This window comes from Drosophila albomicans, chromosome 3, assembly GCF_009650485.2.
Source record: "Drosophila albomicans strain 15112-1751.03 chromosome 3, ASM965048v2, whole genome shotgun sequence".
Classification (NCBI taxonomy): Eukaryota; Metazoa; Arthropoda; class Insecta; order Diptera; family Drosophilidae; genus Drosophila; species Drosophila albomicans.
Window position 1 is genome coordinate 40,180,691 of NC_047629.2, and position 16,773 is coordinate 40,197,463.

At 37.5% G+C, this 16,773-nt stretch overlaps 3 protein-coding genes across 7 annotated transcripts; all 3 read left to right on the forward strand.

The window, feature by feature from the left end:
- Positions 1-926: 926 nt before the first annotated feature.
- LOC117567823 (troponin C) lies at positions 927-5,405 on the forward strand. Its single transcript, XM_034248064.2, has 5 exons — positions 927-1,063; positions 1,132-1,249; positions 1,318-1,374; positions 1,662-1,913; positions 4,960-5,405. The coding sequence occupies exons 1-5, from the start codon at positions 1,052-1,054 to the stop codon at positions 4,986-4,988; spliced, it is 468 nt and encodes a 155-aa protein (XP_034103955.1). The 5' UTR covers positions 927-1,051; the 3' UTR covers positions 4,989-5,405.
- Positions 5,406-5,807: 402 nt separating this feature from the next.
- On the forward strand, positions 5,808-10,790 carry LOC117567819 (protein rogdi). 5 transcript variants are annotated; one of them, XM_034248058.2, is made up of 8 exons: positions 5,808-6,181; positions 7,002-7,123; positions 7,858-8,012; positions 8,408-8,479; positions 8,541-8,672; positions 8,736-8,893; positions 8,967-9,297; positions 9,627-10,790. In XM_034248058.2, the coding sequence occupies exons 1-8, from the start codon at positions 6,171-6,173 to the stop codon at positions 9,693-9,695; spliced, it is 1,050 nt and encodes a 349-aa protein (XP_034103949.1). In that variant the 5' UTR covers positions 5,808-6,170; the 3' UTR covers positions 9,696-10,790. The 5 variants fall into 5 exon arrangements, with proteins under 5 accessions (XP_034103949.1, XP_051861811.1, XP_051861812.1 ...); XM_052005851.1 differs by lacking the exons at positions 5,808-6,181; positions 7,002-7,123 and adding an exon at positions 7,487-7,592; XM_052005852.1 differs by lacking the exons at positions 5,808-6,181; positions 7,002-7,123 and adding an exon at positions 7,608-7,722.
- Positions 10,791-10,945: 155 nt separating this feature from the next.
- LOC117568928 (3 beta-hydroxysteroid dehydrogenase/Delta 5-->4-isomerase) lies at positions 10,946-15,347 on the forward strand. The gene is made up of 4 exons (XM_034249839.2): positions 10,946-11,041; positions 12,745-13,103; positions 14,307-14,582; positions 14,646-15,347. The coding sequence occupies exons 2-4, from the start codon at positions 12,782-12,784 to the stop codon at positions 15,245-15,247; spliced, it is 1,200 nt and encodes a 399-aa protein (XP_034105730.1). The 5' UTR covers positions 10,946-11,041; positions 12,745-12,781; the 3' UTR covers positions 15,248-15,347.
- The last annotated feature ends 1,426 nt before the right edge of the window (positions 15,348-16,773 follow it).

Consider the following 16,773-nt stretch of genomic DNA (forward strand, 5'->3'; position numbering starts at 1 on the left):
TATGTTTTAACATTTTGGATAAGGATAAGTTAGTATTATTACCTAGATGATCACAAATTTGAGCTGAAGTACTCCCCATTAATCTTATGATGGAATCACATATATGGTATACATTTTAAAAATTCCATCTATGAAAGAAATCCAATTTATGCCATGCATGATTTCAGGACAAATTTGTTCCTAGTTAGTCATTTATATGACTCGAGATGAACTGTAATACCCTAAGATTTATTGCATTTAGGAATGAAAGACAAATTCACTAGCTAATTAGGCACCTTTATGAACTTTTTGAACTGAAGTACCCCACAGCTTGGGAGGTAGCGTGCCCTGTTCTATGCGCTGTCTAGCTGCTCGGCATGCTTCACTGGGGCATTTCTCCATATCGCGCAATGTTGTTGTTGTCGTGCAACTCTTGTATACAGTGTATATATAAAATGTATCCACATCTATGCATGTATGCGATGTAATACATATAGCGAGAGTATCTATGTATACATTTGTATATATTGGGAGAACGCAACGCATCGCATTATAGCTAGCTGACTGGCAGATGGACGGATTCATGCAGCTTCAGCCTCGCTTTCCTCGTCTCCCTGCTCCTTCCTGCTCCCTGATTGGATCGCTGAGATTGCTGCTGCTGCTGCTGCTGTTGTTGATGTTGTTGATGTTGCTGTGTGGAAAACCACTATACGGCTCACATTCGGCTGCTCCGAAATTGTGAATGTATTGGATGGACGTGTGCTGCTATCGTTTTAATTTTGTTTTTGATCGCGCTTTTACAGTTCTTTCTAAAAAACAATAAAATTCTGGCATCGGTGTGGAAAAGTGCTACATATTCCGAATTGTACGTCTCGGGTTCGTCTTCTCTCTGTCTGTGTGTTTGTGTGGCAAGTTCAGAGACAGTTGATCTGAAATTTTTTGCGCTATATTTTGGAAAACGCAACGCGGCTGCTTCGTAGTAGGCACGAATACTCCGAGGTGATCGGTTCGTAAGAAGAAATCTGTCAGATTCAGATCGATTTAATTTTTTGTATTAACAACAACCAGCAACATGAGCAGCGTGGTAGGTTATCACATATTTGGAATATATCAATGAAGAGTCGATTAATTAAATTAATTTAAATAAAAAAGGATGAAGATCTGACCCCCGAGCAAATTGCCGTGCTCCAGAAGGCATTCAACAGCTTCGATCATCAAAAAACTGGCAGCATTCCCACCGAGATGGTTGCCGATATTCTGCGTTTGATGGGTGAGTTTAACTGGAACTGGAATTTCTAACTCCAGAACTTTAATTTAAAACCGAATTTCATCTTTCAGGTCAGCCCTTCGACAAGAAGATCCTGGAGGAACTGATCGAGGAGGTCGATGAGGACAGTAAGTATTTTTAGTTTCCAAAGTAATCATTTTAATTTCCGCTTCTTAAGATTAGCCACGTTCAACAAAAAAAGAAAAAGATTGTCTATCAGCTATACTATATAGATATTGTGTATTGATTGGCCAATTGACCAGGGGCAATAATTCACTCTGATAGTGCCATAAATTTCGATTCTGACCATTTGCCATATTTCATGCGCAATTATTAATATAACAAAATTTCCAGCCAGTTTCGCATTTTATTTATGGAATGTATAAATGTTTTATTTTCCCACCACCAATAACAGAGTCTGGCCGCTTGGAATTCGGTGAGTTCGTGCAACTGGCTGCCAAATTCATTGTGGAGGAGGATGCCGAGGCCATGCAGAAGGAGCTGCGTGAGGCGTTCCGTTTGTATGACAAACAGGGCAACGGTTTCATTCCCACCACCTGCTTGAAGGAGATCTTGAAGGAGCTCGACGATCAGCTGACCGAACAGGAATTGGACATTATGATTGAGGAAATCGATAGTGACGGTTCCGGTACAGTTGATTTCGATGGTGAGTTTCCCCTCCTCCCTCCCCCCATCAGCTTTTCCATGTATATGTTTATGTTTGTGTTCGGGGCGCTTTTCTAGCAGTTTGCTAAAAATCTCCCACACACACCCACAATTTAGACAGATTTCCACCCACGTTTTGTAGTGTTCATAAATTTTGGTTCTTTTTTGTAAACATCAGCTAGAAGATGGCTATATGACATCGCTACTGCTGTTGCTCTGTTGATCTTGAGTTCTCGATTTTTTGACAACCTCCCAATCATTTTGGAGCATATCGAAGTCTATTTATAGGACGATCGAGTGCGACACAGAAAAACGAACTCTCCTCTCGATTTTCGTCGTTTCGTGGCATACATTTTCGAAAGAAAAAAATATGATTATTAATGGATGGACATATGTCCATATATTTATTTATTTGTATTTACTCTTTTTTTATAATTGATGCTCTTTTGAAGGGTACATTAATTTTATGACCACGGAGGCGTAGTTGATTGCCAAAGATATTTATAATATTTTGTGTTCAGGCGATTTGTTTATTTTAATTCATATTTTTAATTGAACTATTCGTTTTTCATTGATCTGAATGAAACGTAGTGTGGAAGAATATATTTCATGAATATTTAGAGGAGTATAGAGGAAGCACACTTTATTCTAATAATATAATAATATAATATAATATAATATAATAATAATAATATAAAATGATCATTCGAAATGAAATAATAATTAGTAATGACACTCTAGAATTTCCTGAAATATTTCCACTGGAATTTTTGACACACTTAATTTTTATCTATAATCAACAAGAAAGATCATTCATAAGTAAATTTAAGGTATGTCAAAAATTCCAGTACATATATTATATTTCAGGAAATCAGCATTCTGTCTGTCAGTCTTAAGTCATCAAGCTAATTTCTAGATTTCTAAAGAATGTTTAGAAAACTTGTCGATAAAAGTTATTTTTGCCGTACTATAGCAGAACCGGACGTAATAACCCATTACTATAATTCAATGATGTCATAGCAACGATCATTAAAAAATAATTATTTTTAAAATATGTAAAAAACTTGCAGGTTTCTTAAAATAACTCCACTGGAATTTTTGATACAGTATTCAAAATATATTTAGGAATAAACAGCAAGGTTAGGTTAGGTAGGACCGGCTGCCCCAGTACGGGGCAAAGCATAGACCAGTCGAGGTCCGTAGCTGAACCGGTAGCTTATCTACGTCTCAGAAATCGCGCAGTATGGATGCATTTTTGGCAAAAGCCAGCAGCATCCTAGGAGATAGCCGTGAGACGTCCCGAAGATCGTTGTGGCACGGCGAATTAAGGTATTTCAACCGGAGTCGGGATAACGCTGGGCATCTACAGAGAAGATGCTCAAGTGTTTCCTTAACCCCGGGTTCGTTGCATTTCCTGCACTGATCACTGTTCGTGATGCCCATCTTTACAGCATGGACAGCTGACATACAGTGGCCAGTTAAAATGCCTAGCATTAGCCTGCAGTCTTTCCTTGAAAGCTGCATGACGAATTTGGTTAAGTTTTTGTTAGTAGAGGCACACATCAGCCTTGCAGTTTTGCACGAGTTGGCATTACGCCAGCTCGCGTCCCACTGAAGTCTAGAGCGCACCTCAATTTCACTGCCTAGAGTTCGCAGGGATATCGGAACATTGCACATGTTGCCAACATCGAGCCCCACTCCCTCTTTGGCGAGAGTGTCTGCGATCTCGTTGCCATCGATGCCCTGGTGGCTTGGGATCCAATAGATTCGCACGACCGCAGATGCGTTCAGCGACTCTATTGCTCTTCTGCTGTCCAGGACAACTTTGGACTTGACCACATCAGAGTGCATTGATCTTATTGCAGCCTGGCTGTCAACAAAGATGTTAATAGAGGTGTGATCACGCTGTAAACCCCGAGCCAATTCGGCAGCCTTCCCAATGGCAAAAACTTCCGCCTGGAAGATGCTGCAATGGTCTGGGAGTTTATAGGATTGTTTGGAGACCGGGTCCGGGCAGTATACGGCCGCTCCGACACCATCATCCATCTTCGAACCGTCGGTGAAGAGGTTGAGGGCTTCGGGAATGCATAACCCTTCCCGCCAGCACTCCGGTTCCAAGAATATAGTGTTAATATGGTCAGTACTGGTAAGGGGGATAGTATAGTCCAAGTCTCTATTAGTCTCCCTACCAATGGCGCTGTGACCATAGCCTAGCAGACCCAAATTGCCAGTTGCGGCAATCCGTAGGGACGATTTTGCGGCTATGGATTGCGCGTATAGGTGTAATGGTTCCACACCAGCTATAACCTCGAGGGCTTTAGTTGGCGTCGACCTGAGAGCGCCTGTGATACACAGTAGCGCTTGACGCTGTGTCCTTTCCATGATGGATAGGTACGTCCTTTTTTCAGTGGCCTGCCACCACACTAGAACACCGTAGGTGAGGATAGGGCGAACAACTGAGATGTAAATCCACCGCATTAGATTAGGAGAGAGGCCCCAAGTGCAACTAAGCATCTTTTTCGCCATGTACAAGGCTCCGGTGGCCTTCTTCACCCTTTCTAACACATTGAGCTTCCATGTCAGTTTGCTGTCCAGGACCACACCTAGGTATTTTACTGCTAGGCTCGGCTTTAGCATAGTGCAGCCTATTTTTGGGGGGTACCACGCAGGTACCTTATACCTCTTCGTGAAGAGGATAAGGTCCGTTTTATCCGCGTTAATGCTGAGCCCGGCTGATTCGGCCCATGCTTTAACTTCCCGCAAAGTAAGTTCCATTACGGATACAGTATTCAAAATATATTTAGGAATAAACAGCAAACAAAGATTATAATTTATTGCGTTGAAAACTTAATGATTTCCTGAAATAAGTTTCTTGCAATTTTCGAGAACATTAAAATTCTATTTAAATTTGTTTTTAGTCTAGGAGAGTGTATTTAATAGTCGATCTGACAGATATATATAAAGCTTTCTACAATTTATTTTTATGCATAATTTTTGAAATGCACTTTTCTGTCATTAATGTCGTGTCATTTTTGCTTCATTTACAGAATTCATGGAGATGATGACCGGCGAATAAATAAAATAAAATAAAAACGCAGTCCCAAGATCCACAAACACACACACACAAACACACATACTCGCAAAAGCTCCCACGCACACACACATACATATACAAACATAAGCAGACATACACACCTGGCACACACACACACATACAGACACTCTCACACAAATACCCACACAGCGACACGCACACAGAGACACACATACATGCACACTCACACACACACACCTGTTGGGCACACGTTTATTTGTTTATATTTGCACATTTGTTTCATGTCGTAAACAAATCCACGTATTTAAATTGAGAGAGAGAAACACAACAAAAAAATAATAGCATTAAACACTTTTGTACTACTTTTTTATACCAAAAATGAAAACAAAAACAAATTACTGTGTATGCAAAAAATAAAAAAAAACGTTAAATGAAAAAGTCTACAACAATTTCGTATTATGGTTATGCTATGCTGTCAATGCCAACCGCACACTCTGCTGATAAACGCCACGCTGATGACGACGCTAACAACGCGCTGACGACGACGGCGTCGGCGCAGCAGCAGCAACAACGGCTACGACAGCGACGACGACGACGGCGGCAGCTATCAGTGAAGAGGGCGCACCTGAAGAAAGCTGACGAAAAAAAAAATACAAAAAAAGCTCGTCAAGTTTTAACTACGTTAATGTTACATACAAAAAGCGACGCGCGACGCTGACGTTGGCCTCGACGTCGACGCTTACGTCGCTGTTGCTACGAGCATTACTGTGTTATATTGTTGTTGCTGCCGCTGCCATTGACCAATGCGCGACGTTGTCTTAGCGTTGTCGGTTCAGTTGCTTGCTTGTGGCTTTTGTGTGCGCTTGCCGTTACTCATAATATAGCTAGCTGGCAGTCAGTTTGGAGCTACACCTGATCGCATGTGCACCCACTAACAACTCTGCCTCCGCCTCTGCCTCGCACCTCGCACCTCTTTACCCTACTACACTCTACCCTTCTAACGTTCGTGCTCGTGCTTCGCTTCGCTCGTGTTCGTCTTCGTGCTCGTGCTTCGCTGTGTTGTTGTGCTTTGGCTTTGGCTTTGCCTCGTGATACGCGTTTTGTCTGTGAAGTGTTTGCAATTGATAATAGCAAAAAACAAAAAAAAAAAGAAAAGAAAAATAATCAACAACTACCAAAAGCAGTAACATATTATTAACCAAAATGCCGCAGAGGTAGCGTTATTTGTACATAAATGCATATATACATATTTGTATAGGAACAATAAAGCCATGTTTGTTTTGGCATTATGGCAGCTCAAGAATGTGTTAAAAAGCCGCCGCCGCTGCTTTGGCGTGCCAATAAAATTTATGGTCACATAAATTCTTAAATGGGACTTTTGTTTGTTTGTACATATTTCATTTTTCTTGACATTGGCTTATCAAATGAAAAACACCACCACCACAAAAACAAAAGAGCTTAATAAATGCTTGAAAATTTATGCGCGTGTCTGTTTGATAGTGTGTGCGCGTGTTTGTTTGTGTGTGTGCGTGTAAAACGTCAGCATAGCTTGATAAGCGCTATTGTAATTGTAGCCGAAAAGTCAATGCCATCACTATGGCCATCTCTATCTATCAAAGTGCTGAGACACGCGCCCCGTGTCGGCTGTGGGAATCCCATATTACACTGCTGCTACTGCAGTTCAAGCGAATCTCGCTTTGATAATTCTGTTGTAACCCAAAACCAAACTAAGCATGCGCTGCCGACGCTGCAGTTGACTGCGCTGTCAGCGCTGCCTGGCAAAATGAGTCATGGCGGGGAAACGGCACAATGGCCAATACAACAACAACAACAAAAAGTATTATGGCAATTAGCACTTCACATTGAATCAAAATCAAGACGAAATCAAACAGCAACAATAACACGCAAAAAAATGATAAGGCAAAACTTGAAAAATTGTGGTGTACAACAACAATAAAAGAAAAAAACCAAATGTTAAATTGATTGAGAAAATAACAACGTGTTATTTGTATACATTTTGTCATTAATTTGCAGCCCGACAACAAATTGGTCATTCCATCCGCTATCCAGACAACGAAGCGGTCAATTCCAGCACCATGTGCTCAACTCGGTGCCGGAGACAGCTGTGCTCACAACGCCTCCTCCCCTGCGCAAACGTAAGTATACTTCCCACTATCAGCAATCATCAATTTGAATATAGTGCGCCCTTGATTTTGGTCATTCACGTGATAACGCACATGCAGTTTATCAAATGCTTGTCGATAACTCGATAACCAGGGCTGCAAGTTTGCACAATGTAAAGTGCAAAAATCAATTTATAGACCCTTTTGACATGATTATGTAGTTTTCTGATGTTGTTTACCAAATTAGGGCAGTTTTTTAATAAATCGCAAAAAGACATACACTACAATTCTGATTTGCTTGCTACACAAAGTTGTAGCACGATAATCGATTTGTCTGTCTATTACAGCAGTGCGCTGTTACAGCACTGTTAAAATGTTGTTAGGCTGAGCTGTCTGTTAAATTTGAATTTATGTTTCTGATTTTATTATTCTATTAAACTTGTCTCTAACAAAATCAATTGTTTAGCAAAGATTTAACTCCTAAAAAATTAGTCCACAAACAGTAAGCAAATACAATATTTAAGAGGTCACTGATTGCGTCAAAGACAAGCGGCGATTTCCCCGAAAAAAATGAGTGCGCACTGTTAATAACATTTCAGCAAAATGTTATTCTCTAGTGTTTGTGGCTCTGCGTAAGTGTGCGTGTGTGTGTAAAGTTGACAGCAAACAGTGAACGCATAGTAAATATTACTAAGTTAGTGGCTAGGGCATTAAAATAGTGCAAATGCATTAGAATAATATATAAAACAAATGTTATAACATTACAGCGCTCTCATTACACATTGCTGGCGTTGCTGCTGCTAGCGCTGCTGCAGCAATTAGTGACAAAAACAAACGGAGATACATAACAGCGCGCAAGAAGGCCAAAAGCACAATGAAAATGCTTGTCGTTGACACGGAGCGAGAGGAGGCTCTAAATTTGGTAAGTGTGCAATTAAAAGCAGTCAATATCCTCCCCGAAAAAAACAATGCAATGCTATTAATCATAGAGTCAATTGATTATTGATCGTTTTGTTCTTTTTCTCTCCCTCTCTTGCTCTCTCTCGCTTGCGTCGAACGCCGATATTATTGATTTGTACATGAAACGTGCCGTTTTGCTCTTTGTTTGACGCTGCGACGTCGACGACGATGGCGTTATCGCAAAAAAACAAAAAAAATACTGCACACTATGGATGGCGCTGCCTCCGCTACATAAAAATACAACCCACACACATACACGCTCCACACCCCCAAAAACCCGTAACCCACAATCCACAATCCACAATCTACAAAACCCACATCCCAATGGTATTCACTAACACACACATACGCTGACAGCAAATTGAATTCGAGTGGGTGCTGAGACAAGAAGTACATGCGATATTAAAGCAATTACGAACCATTCTGGTTGTAAGTACTTACAATGTAATCTCAAGTATGTTGAACTAACTCCCCCTCTTCGCACTTCAAGGAGTGTGCCCACAGATTCCCTGTACCGCTTTATGATAACGAGGGCAAGAAGACTGAAAAGTTTATACTCAGCGTTTCGCCAGATCAGCTAAAAGCGGTGCTTACCCTAACAGGCGATGCAATTACGCAGGCGGTAAGACTATACAATGTACATATTCAAATTATATAGGCTAATGAAATACCCTTATTTATACAGGACATTAGCTTTAAGCTGTGCAAGGCGCCAAGTCAAACGCAACGTACCTCAATCACCCACGATTCGCCTTGGAAATTGCAGCAAGTTCAGGATGCCGCCAATCATCTACAAACAGCAATCAATCACATTGACGACGTTGATGACTCTTATCACTTCAAGTGAGTTCGTTATTTTCGTTTGTTGATTCTGATTGGGTTTATTTATAAATGCTTATTTTTGCAAACACTTTAGAACCTCGGATGAAGTGCTCCATGTGATAGGAAACATTCTGGATGCCCTGCAGCGCGGTCGCAATAGCCTGCTGGTGCCGAAGAAGAAGCCAATTGAGGAGCTAATCAAAGGTCGCAATATGAAATCACTTGTGCCTAACCTGCCCGAGGATTTGGCTGTTAGTTTTTATCTGCAAAGCCACAAGCTCATCATTGCCGTCTATCAGCTGTTGAACAATCAGGGAACAATGCAGTTTGATTCACGTCAAGCGGAAATCGGTGTACAATGGCTCAACGATGTGCTCCTGCTCCTGATGAATGGCCAGAAACTGTGTCAGCAACTGAAAGACAAGGTAAAGTTATGCGGAGTGCTTCAACTGATAAGCTACTGACATTGAAAACAATCCAATTCAATTCCAATGCTCCTTGAGCACCCTTCACATTGCCTGCTACATGCGGGCGAAAAGCGAAAAGTTCTATAGATGCCAAGTTTTTATTTTGTTGTTGGCAAATTGCCCACATCATATTATGCAGTTTCTATACTGTGACGCAAGTTTGCCAATTAAACTGGCCAACTCATCTCATTTACATATATTATATACAAACACTTATACTATGAATATGAAATTGTATGATTTATGAACTATTTTTAATAATTTTGTGCTTGTTCGATTTTTTGCAGATTTCGGTATTTTCGGTGTATAAAGATTTTACAGTTGGTTCACGCTCACCATCAGCATTATCGTACTGAATGGCATGGATATATATATATTCTATATATATGTACTTATATATATATAGAGTATGTGTCTGTTGATATGGCAACCACACAAAACAATAACAACAATAATAGTTGATAATGAAATTGTACTTGTAATAGTTAAAGTAAATAATGTTAGTTGAGAGAGTTGCTCTTTGTGACAGACAGCATACCATAATACCTACTATATTAATATATATATATACTATACATATACATATTTATGTATGTATACAGAGCTATATACACCTAACTAGTTTAATATAAACACACATACACATACAATCAAACATTCATATTGTTCATAGCGCGACAATTTATAATTATAGAATTTGTTTTTCATTTCGTCATGTCACTCCAATTATGCATCTAAATGCAATAGAATAAAATGAAAATTACTGTGTTTTTTGTATATTGTAACTAAATGAATTGCTAGATAATTATTAATTATTATTAATTTATAGTTTTGTGCGACTTTCACATATATGAAAGTTGTACATATTAATCTTAAACATTACACATATTTATGTTTATATATTGCACATGAATGAAGATGGAACCCATGAAGTCAACTAGTACTTAACAAAAAAGCAGATTGATATACAAAACAAACATACATACATACATACTTATATATATATTATTAAACCTAATGAGTAAACTGAGCATGAACATTAACATTTACAGAATAATGTTGTAATAAACCAAACAGAAATGTGAACAGAATTTTTAATTGTACTAAACACCATTTTGTATTCCATGTATGTATGTGTTGTTAATGTTTAAGCGCGCCTAATCTAATCCAAAGTCATTTGTATCAACGGCCTTTTACTTCTCGTTTACTTTATATATATAATGTATACATATATATATACTATATATTTATGAGGCGGGATGCAACGAAAACAATTACCATTGTACTTATTGAAATATTGTAATGTCTGTGTAATTAACACAATTGATAATATAAAAAGAAAAACCCAAAAAAAAAAATTAAGATGAAACAACTATTTATGTAATCTCTAAGCCTATTTAATGCCCATATTCATTTAATTGTTGTTGAATAAAAATTGAATTTTACCAAAACGGCGCATATTTCATATTCAAATAAAGGCGCGCTATGCGTGCACGATCGATATCACGATAGTCGACTATCGATTGTCCCAGCAGCAGCTATTTACGACTGTTTGACAGGTGGCAACGCTGGTGGCTTGTTTGTGTAGCTCGTTTGCGCTCAAACCTTCAAAGCCGTGAGACAGTTTTGTTAGTTATAAAGCGGCAAGCAATACAAACTGTTTGCCACGGAAAATACAAAAAGAAAAACGCGACTTGTTGTGGTAAGCTGAGTTGAATAATTCGCGAATTGGTAGTGTAACGGTACACGGGTCAATTGCACCAAAAGTAGTAATCAATGGCAAAATGTCCAATTGGACAGCTCAAAAGGCACTCACAGTGCTCAGCCACTTGACGCGTGTGTCGTATGTTGATGTTGTTGTTGTTGATGTTGGATGATGTTGTAATAGACGCGGAAACCAGTTCGCTTGTAATTATACTGATGCTAGTTTTGCCATCGTTGTTGTTTCTCTGTGCCGTGGCTGCTGTTGTTGATGTTGTAATCACAGCTAGCCCAACGTCAAGCCAAGCGCAGTAACTCTTTTTTTTTCTTGTCGCTTGAATTGAATTTTGTGTTTTTCGACTAAAAAGGTGTTGAATAATTTGGCCATGGCCTCGTGAAACACAAAAAACAAAGCTTTAAAAACTGCAAGAAAACTAAACTCTAAACTCTTTTTAATGCTCTTAATATTTGGCAGTAAAAGTTATATTTATATCCAAAAGCATTAGTCTCAAAAAAATAAAAGTGTCAAGATTTTAAAAGTGAAACTCATTAAAAATGCATTTAGTAGGCCTCTTCAGAGGTTACAAATATACAAAAATCGTTAGCACATTACTAATAAACAATTACAAAAGTCGGGGTCAAGTACTCAAAATGAAAATAGTCACTAATAAGAAAATTAAATATCATTATACCAAGAGTAGCAAAAAACTAATTTACTACTGCGTATACTTAATGTGCGCAAAGAGTACTCAACGCAAATTTACCACGACGTATACTTAATTTATGCTCTAGTAAATATTACCACCATGAACTATCAAGTTTAGTCAGCGTTCGAAAAGGAATGTTTAAGTTAAATTCGATACTTTTAGAGAGCGTTAAGTTTTTTTACTATAAATGAAAAAATAAAGGTATATTTCATAGATAAATATTTAATACCCTCTTAGATATTATGTAAAATACTGTGAAATTTGAATCTTTTAGAAATTGAAGTATATAAAAAAGATTTGTGTGTTGCATTGTCATATTTAGTTTCGCGTACAACAAATAAAATACAGTAAAAATGGAAGTCATGGCAAATGATACTTCAAATAGAAATATTGTCCAGAAATTTGCATTTTTAAAGCTGTTCTAATTTGCCAGTCTCTACTGTATATTAAATAGAAACAGATGATGATTAGTAAAAAACTTGTGCATATTAAGATTCTAAAGTTTCCTGTCTAAATTGTAAATTTGTGCTAAACACAAAGTCATCACACCTTGGTATTATTATGATATCGGGTATATGTATATAGAAGAAGCATAAAAAGCAATAGATGATCTGGGCATCTTCGCGCGTCCGTCGTCTTCATTATCATAATAACAAAACAAAGCCGCACGTAAGCCAGTCGCTATAAAAACTGGCAAGTCATTCGACACAAGCAGAAAAGTGACCCCGTCGAAGGTTTCTGCACGCCATGGCAAGCTGCTTTGGCTACACGAAGTTGCTGGTTGGATTGGTTGGAAGTTGGAAGTTTGGGGGCAAGTAGCGTGGCTTCTTCTCTTGCGACAGTCGTCGGCATGCTTTATGGCCCTCACTTGACCAACTTGCGCATCAGAGTTTTGTTTTATAGCCATTGCACTTTGTAGTTTGGCGGTAGTTTGATGATAGTTTGCCGTTGTTATTACCACTGTCTCACTGTGTTTTCTCGACTCTTTTTATTTTAGCAATTTAAAAGCGACCACACCACACACATTAGACACAATGAGCAGCAACGATGGTGGCGATGTGGTGCTCGTTACGGGCGGCAGTGGATTTCTAGGTCAGCATATCATTAAGCTATTGCTCGAACAGCGCAAGGAGCTCAACATTAAAGAGATACGCTCGCTGGACATTGTGCCCTACAAGAACAACATTGGACACGAGGAGACGAAGCTGTTGCGCACTTTTGAGGGCGACATCGGAGGTGATCTAGAGAGCTTGCACAAAGTCTTTGCTGGCGTTGATAGCGTCTTCCACTGCGCCGCATTGGTTGACATTGCATATCCGCCCAATTATGCCGAACTCGAAAGGGTTAACATTAAAGGTGAGTTTGAAAGCAAGTTGAGAACTAACAAATATACACATTTAGGTTAAATGGCATAGAAAAACTAATGAAATGATTATTAAAGTTGAACAGCATTTAAGTTAAAAGTAAAAAAGATTATAATAACTTTTTTTTAACCTTTGTGCATTTGTTTAATTGAGTAACAACATTGTAGACTCAAATTTGTTTATGTTGTGTATGGCTTTGCAAAAGACTGCTTTAAGTTTGTTTAATATAAACAAAAGATATTAAAAACATAAATTTTAAAAATTACAATTAACAAAACTAAATACACTAGAAGTAGAAACAATTTAAAAATGTAATAGAGAGAGTAATAAAGAAAAGTACAAATACAACGTATATACGAAATTGAAAGCATGCTTATTTATTTATTTAGTTATTTAATAAAGGCATAGACTATAAATTAATTTATAACCTAGCGTAAATTTACTAGAGCTGGCTGCTTTGGCCTTTGAAAACATACTTACAAATTAGAATGCTCTAAAATTATAATGAACTCTTCGAAAGTAATAAATATTAATCTTTTTTCAAATACAAGTATGCGTGTTTTGTTATAATTTAGTTTCGTTAACTTATTTTTAAAGTAAATCTAAAGTGGGTCTAATTTGGGACTAGAAGTTAATTTCCTATTATGTAAAAATTTTTTGGATTCAAAATATGTTTTCAGTAATGTAGTACTATATCGTTATACCGAATAAAGCCTTTGGTGTATTATATTTTCTCGGTATGTTAATTTAGTATATTTGTAGATAACGGTTTTATCGAAAATTGGTAGAGGGTATCTAACAGTCGAGCACATTCGATTGTTGCTTTTTTATTTGTTTAAGAAACCCTTTTGTGTAGGGAAAACCGTCTTCTTATTGCGGGACTTAGATGCTTTAGCTGATAATCTGGTAAATTTGGCACTCCACGGTATATATGGTACTACAACAATATACCAAAAACATAGCTTTTGATATGCTTCATTATTTTTGCAATATATTAATTAGCTAAATTTTGACTGTACTGTTTCGATTTTATTTCAAATGTGTAGCAGATGTGTCGCAGTCGATCACACTCGATTGTAGTATTCTTATTTGTTTTTAAATTGCTAAGACTTTATTTAATGTTTTATTACTGTTACATTGACTATTTGTAATTCATGCAAATACTAAATTATTAATACAAAATTCATAATTTTAGGCACCCGCGCCGTTGTGGATCTTTGCATACAGAACAATGTGAAGCGTTTGGTCTACAGCAGCTGCACCTCGGTTAACTTTGTGCCCTTCAAGGGACGCAGCACCTTCTCGGCGGTCATCAACTCGACAGAATCCAAGACAGAGACGCCCACGCTGGACAGCTCGAAGTTATGGGAGCAGGACAAAGAGTTCCTGATTGCGGGCTACGCTTCGAGCAAACTGCGAGCCGAGAACATTGTGCTCAACTCGAATGGAGCACCGCTGCTCAACCAGTTGGGTGAGTTCTTCCTTCTCTAGTTTCAGATCAACAACTCACATCTTTTTTGTCTACTTTGTTTAGATTATTTGGCCACCAGCGCAATACGCGCTCCATTGACGTACGGCGAATGCGATTCGCACTTTGTCACCGACACTTTTGAGTATCTCTCGAAACGAGATTGGGTTTTTCCCCGCATCGCTGGCGTGGGTGGCAAACAGCAGTTGGTCTACGCTGGCAATGTGGCCTGGGGTCACATCTGTGCCTATAAGGCGCTTAAGGTGTCCACCAAAGCGGTCAATGGTCTGCCAGTTTTTGTCACCGACGACACCGGCATCAACGATGTGTCGCGTTTCTTGCAAAAAATGGCATTGATGGGCGAACGCTTTAAGGTCAAGACCAGCTGGTGGTATTTGCCGCATTTTTTGTTCTTCTTCCTCGCCTTTCTGCTCGAGTTCATCGTTCGTCTGGCATTTCCCTATACCAAATATCGTTTGCCCTACTCGCTGCGCTCCATCGCCTCGTTCACTTCCTCCATGCTGATGTACAATCGTCTGCGCGCCTCCATTCACATGGATTATATGCCGCTCTTCGATCCGGATATCAGTGCCGAGCGGAGTGCCAAATGGTATGCCAAGTGGTGGGATGAGAAGCAGAAGACCAACAAGTCGAAAAAAGCTAGATAAGCTCAAGGGATGTCTGGCCAAAGTCTGTTATACTCGTTTTACTCTCTACTCTATGTTAGTGTAATCTGTGTTTTTGTTTTCTAGCGAAAAATGTAATAAATGTGGGTATTGTTTTGTAATCTAATTGTTAATCCTGATTCTTTGTGGGCGGAATAAAATATATCTGCAGAATTAGCTGCTTGAAGATTTGTGTAATTTTAGAAATTTGAGAAAGAATGATATAAAAGTATTCTTTTGATTTCTTTTTTTAAACATCGTATCACATTTATTTTAAATAGAAATATATTTTCAGTAGAAAATTTATATTATATTTATATTTATGAAAATTTGAAAGTAATAAGATTCAAATATACTTTCAACTTTATAAGCAGTGCATATTGCAAATTTAAAATTTTCTAAAATTATCTCTTTGGTGATAATTTGGCTTCTAATAAAATTGAACACAGTGTCATTTTTTCCTTTAAAATACAAATATTTCCAGAATCAGTTTAATAAAGATTGATTTTGAAAATTTGGTCCTATTAAACCAATTATTCGCCCAATTTTCAACTTTTTTAGAAGCAGTGTATCTTATTTCTTTTTAATATACAAATATTTCCCAAACCAACTTTATAAAGAATGATTTTGAAAATTGGTCACATAAAAAATATTTGTCTATTTACAAATAAGAATAAATTTTATAAAGATTGTTATTGAAAATCTGGCGCATAATAAAATCAAGGTAAGTATTATTCATCTACTTTTTTTTACCTCTTTAGAAACAGCGTATCTTATTTCCTATGAAGATTCGGCGTCATTTTAAAATTTGAAAAGTTTGTAATTTATTAAATTAAATTATTATAGGCTGCATGTCAACTTCGCTATAAAGAGGGTAGAATATTTCCTTTCTTTTGACGAAATCACAATTTTTTTCAAGCTTAAATATTTTTATTTTCATACTTACCAAATTTTAATTGTTTCCTTGATTCATTCCCTTTAACCAACCCACAATAAAAGTAAAAACTCTGTTTGTTTTTATGTTTTTGAACAATGTTCATATTTGTTTATTAATCATTATGAATTAATTTATTTATTTCTCAGTTATTTCATTATAATTTGTATTATATATTTTTTTGTTGCTCTAGAGCATTTCTTTGCCATTGTTTTTTAAACTTATGTACCATTATCTTAACTTATAATGCCATTATTTAATTGTTTTTGTTTGGTTTTTGGATTTGTTTTGTTTTTGTTTTTTGTGTTTTTCTTCTTTTTCGGTTTAAAATCATGTTTCTTTATAGTTTATGTATATATATTTATATTTATTTATATGTATTTGCATGCACATTGATGTTTGTTGTTGTTGTTGTTCATAACCAGCTCATTGGAATTCGCTTTTTAGGCCTGCCCTGCTTACTTTATCTCAATTGCTCTCTTTCTCTCTCTCTTTCTGACACTTTTGTTCCTACAACATGCTTTATATAGTATGCTTGATGCACACAGCACACACATAAAGTGATTACTCATTATCATCAATCCTCAACTTGCAA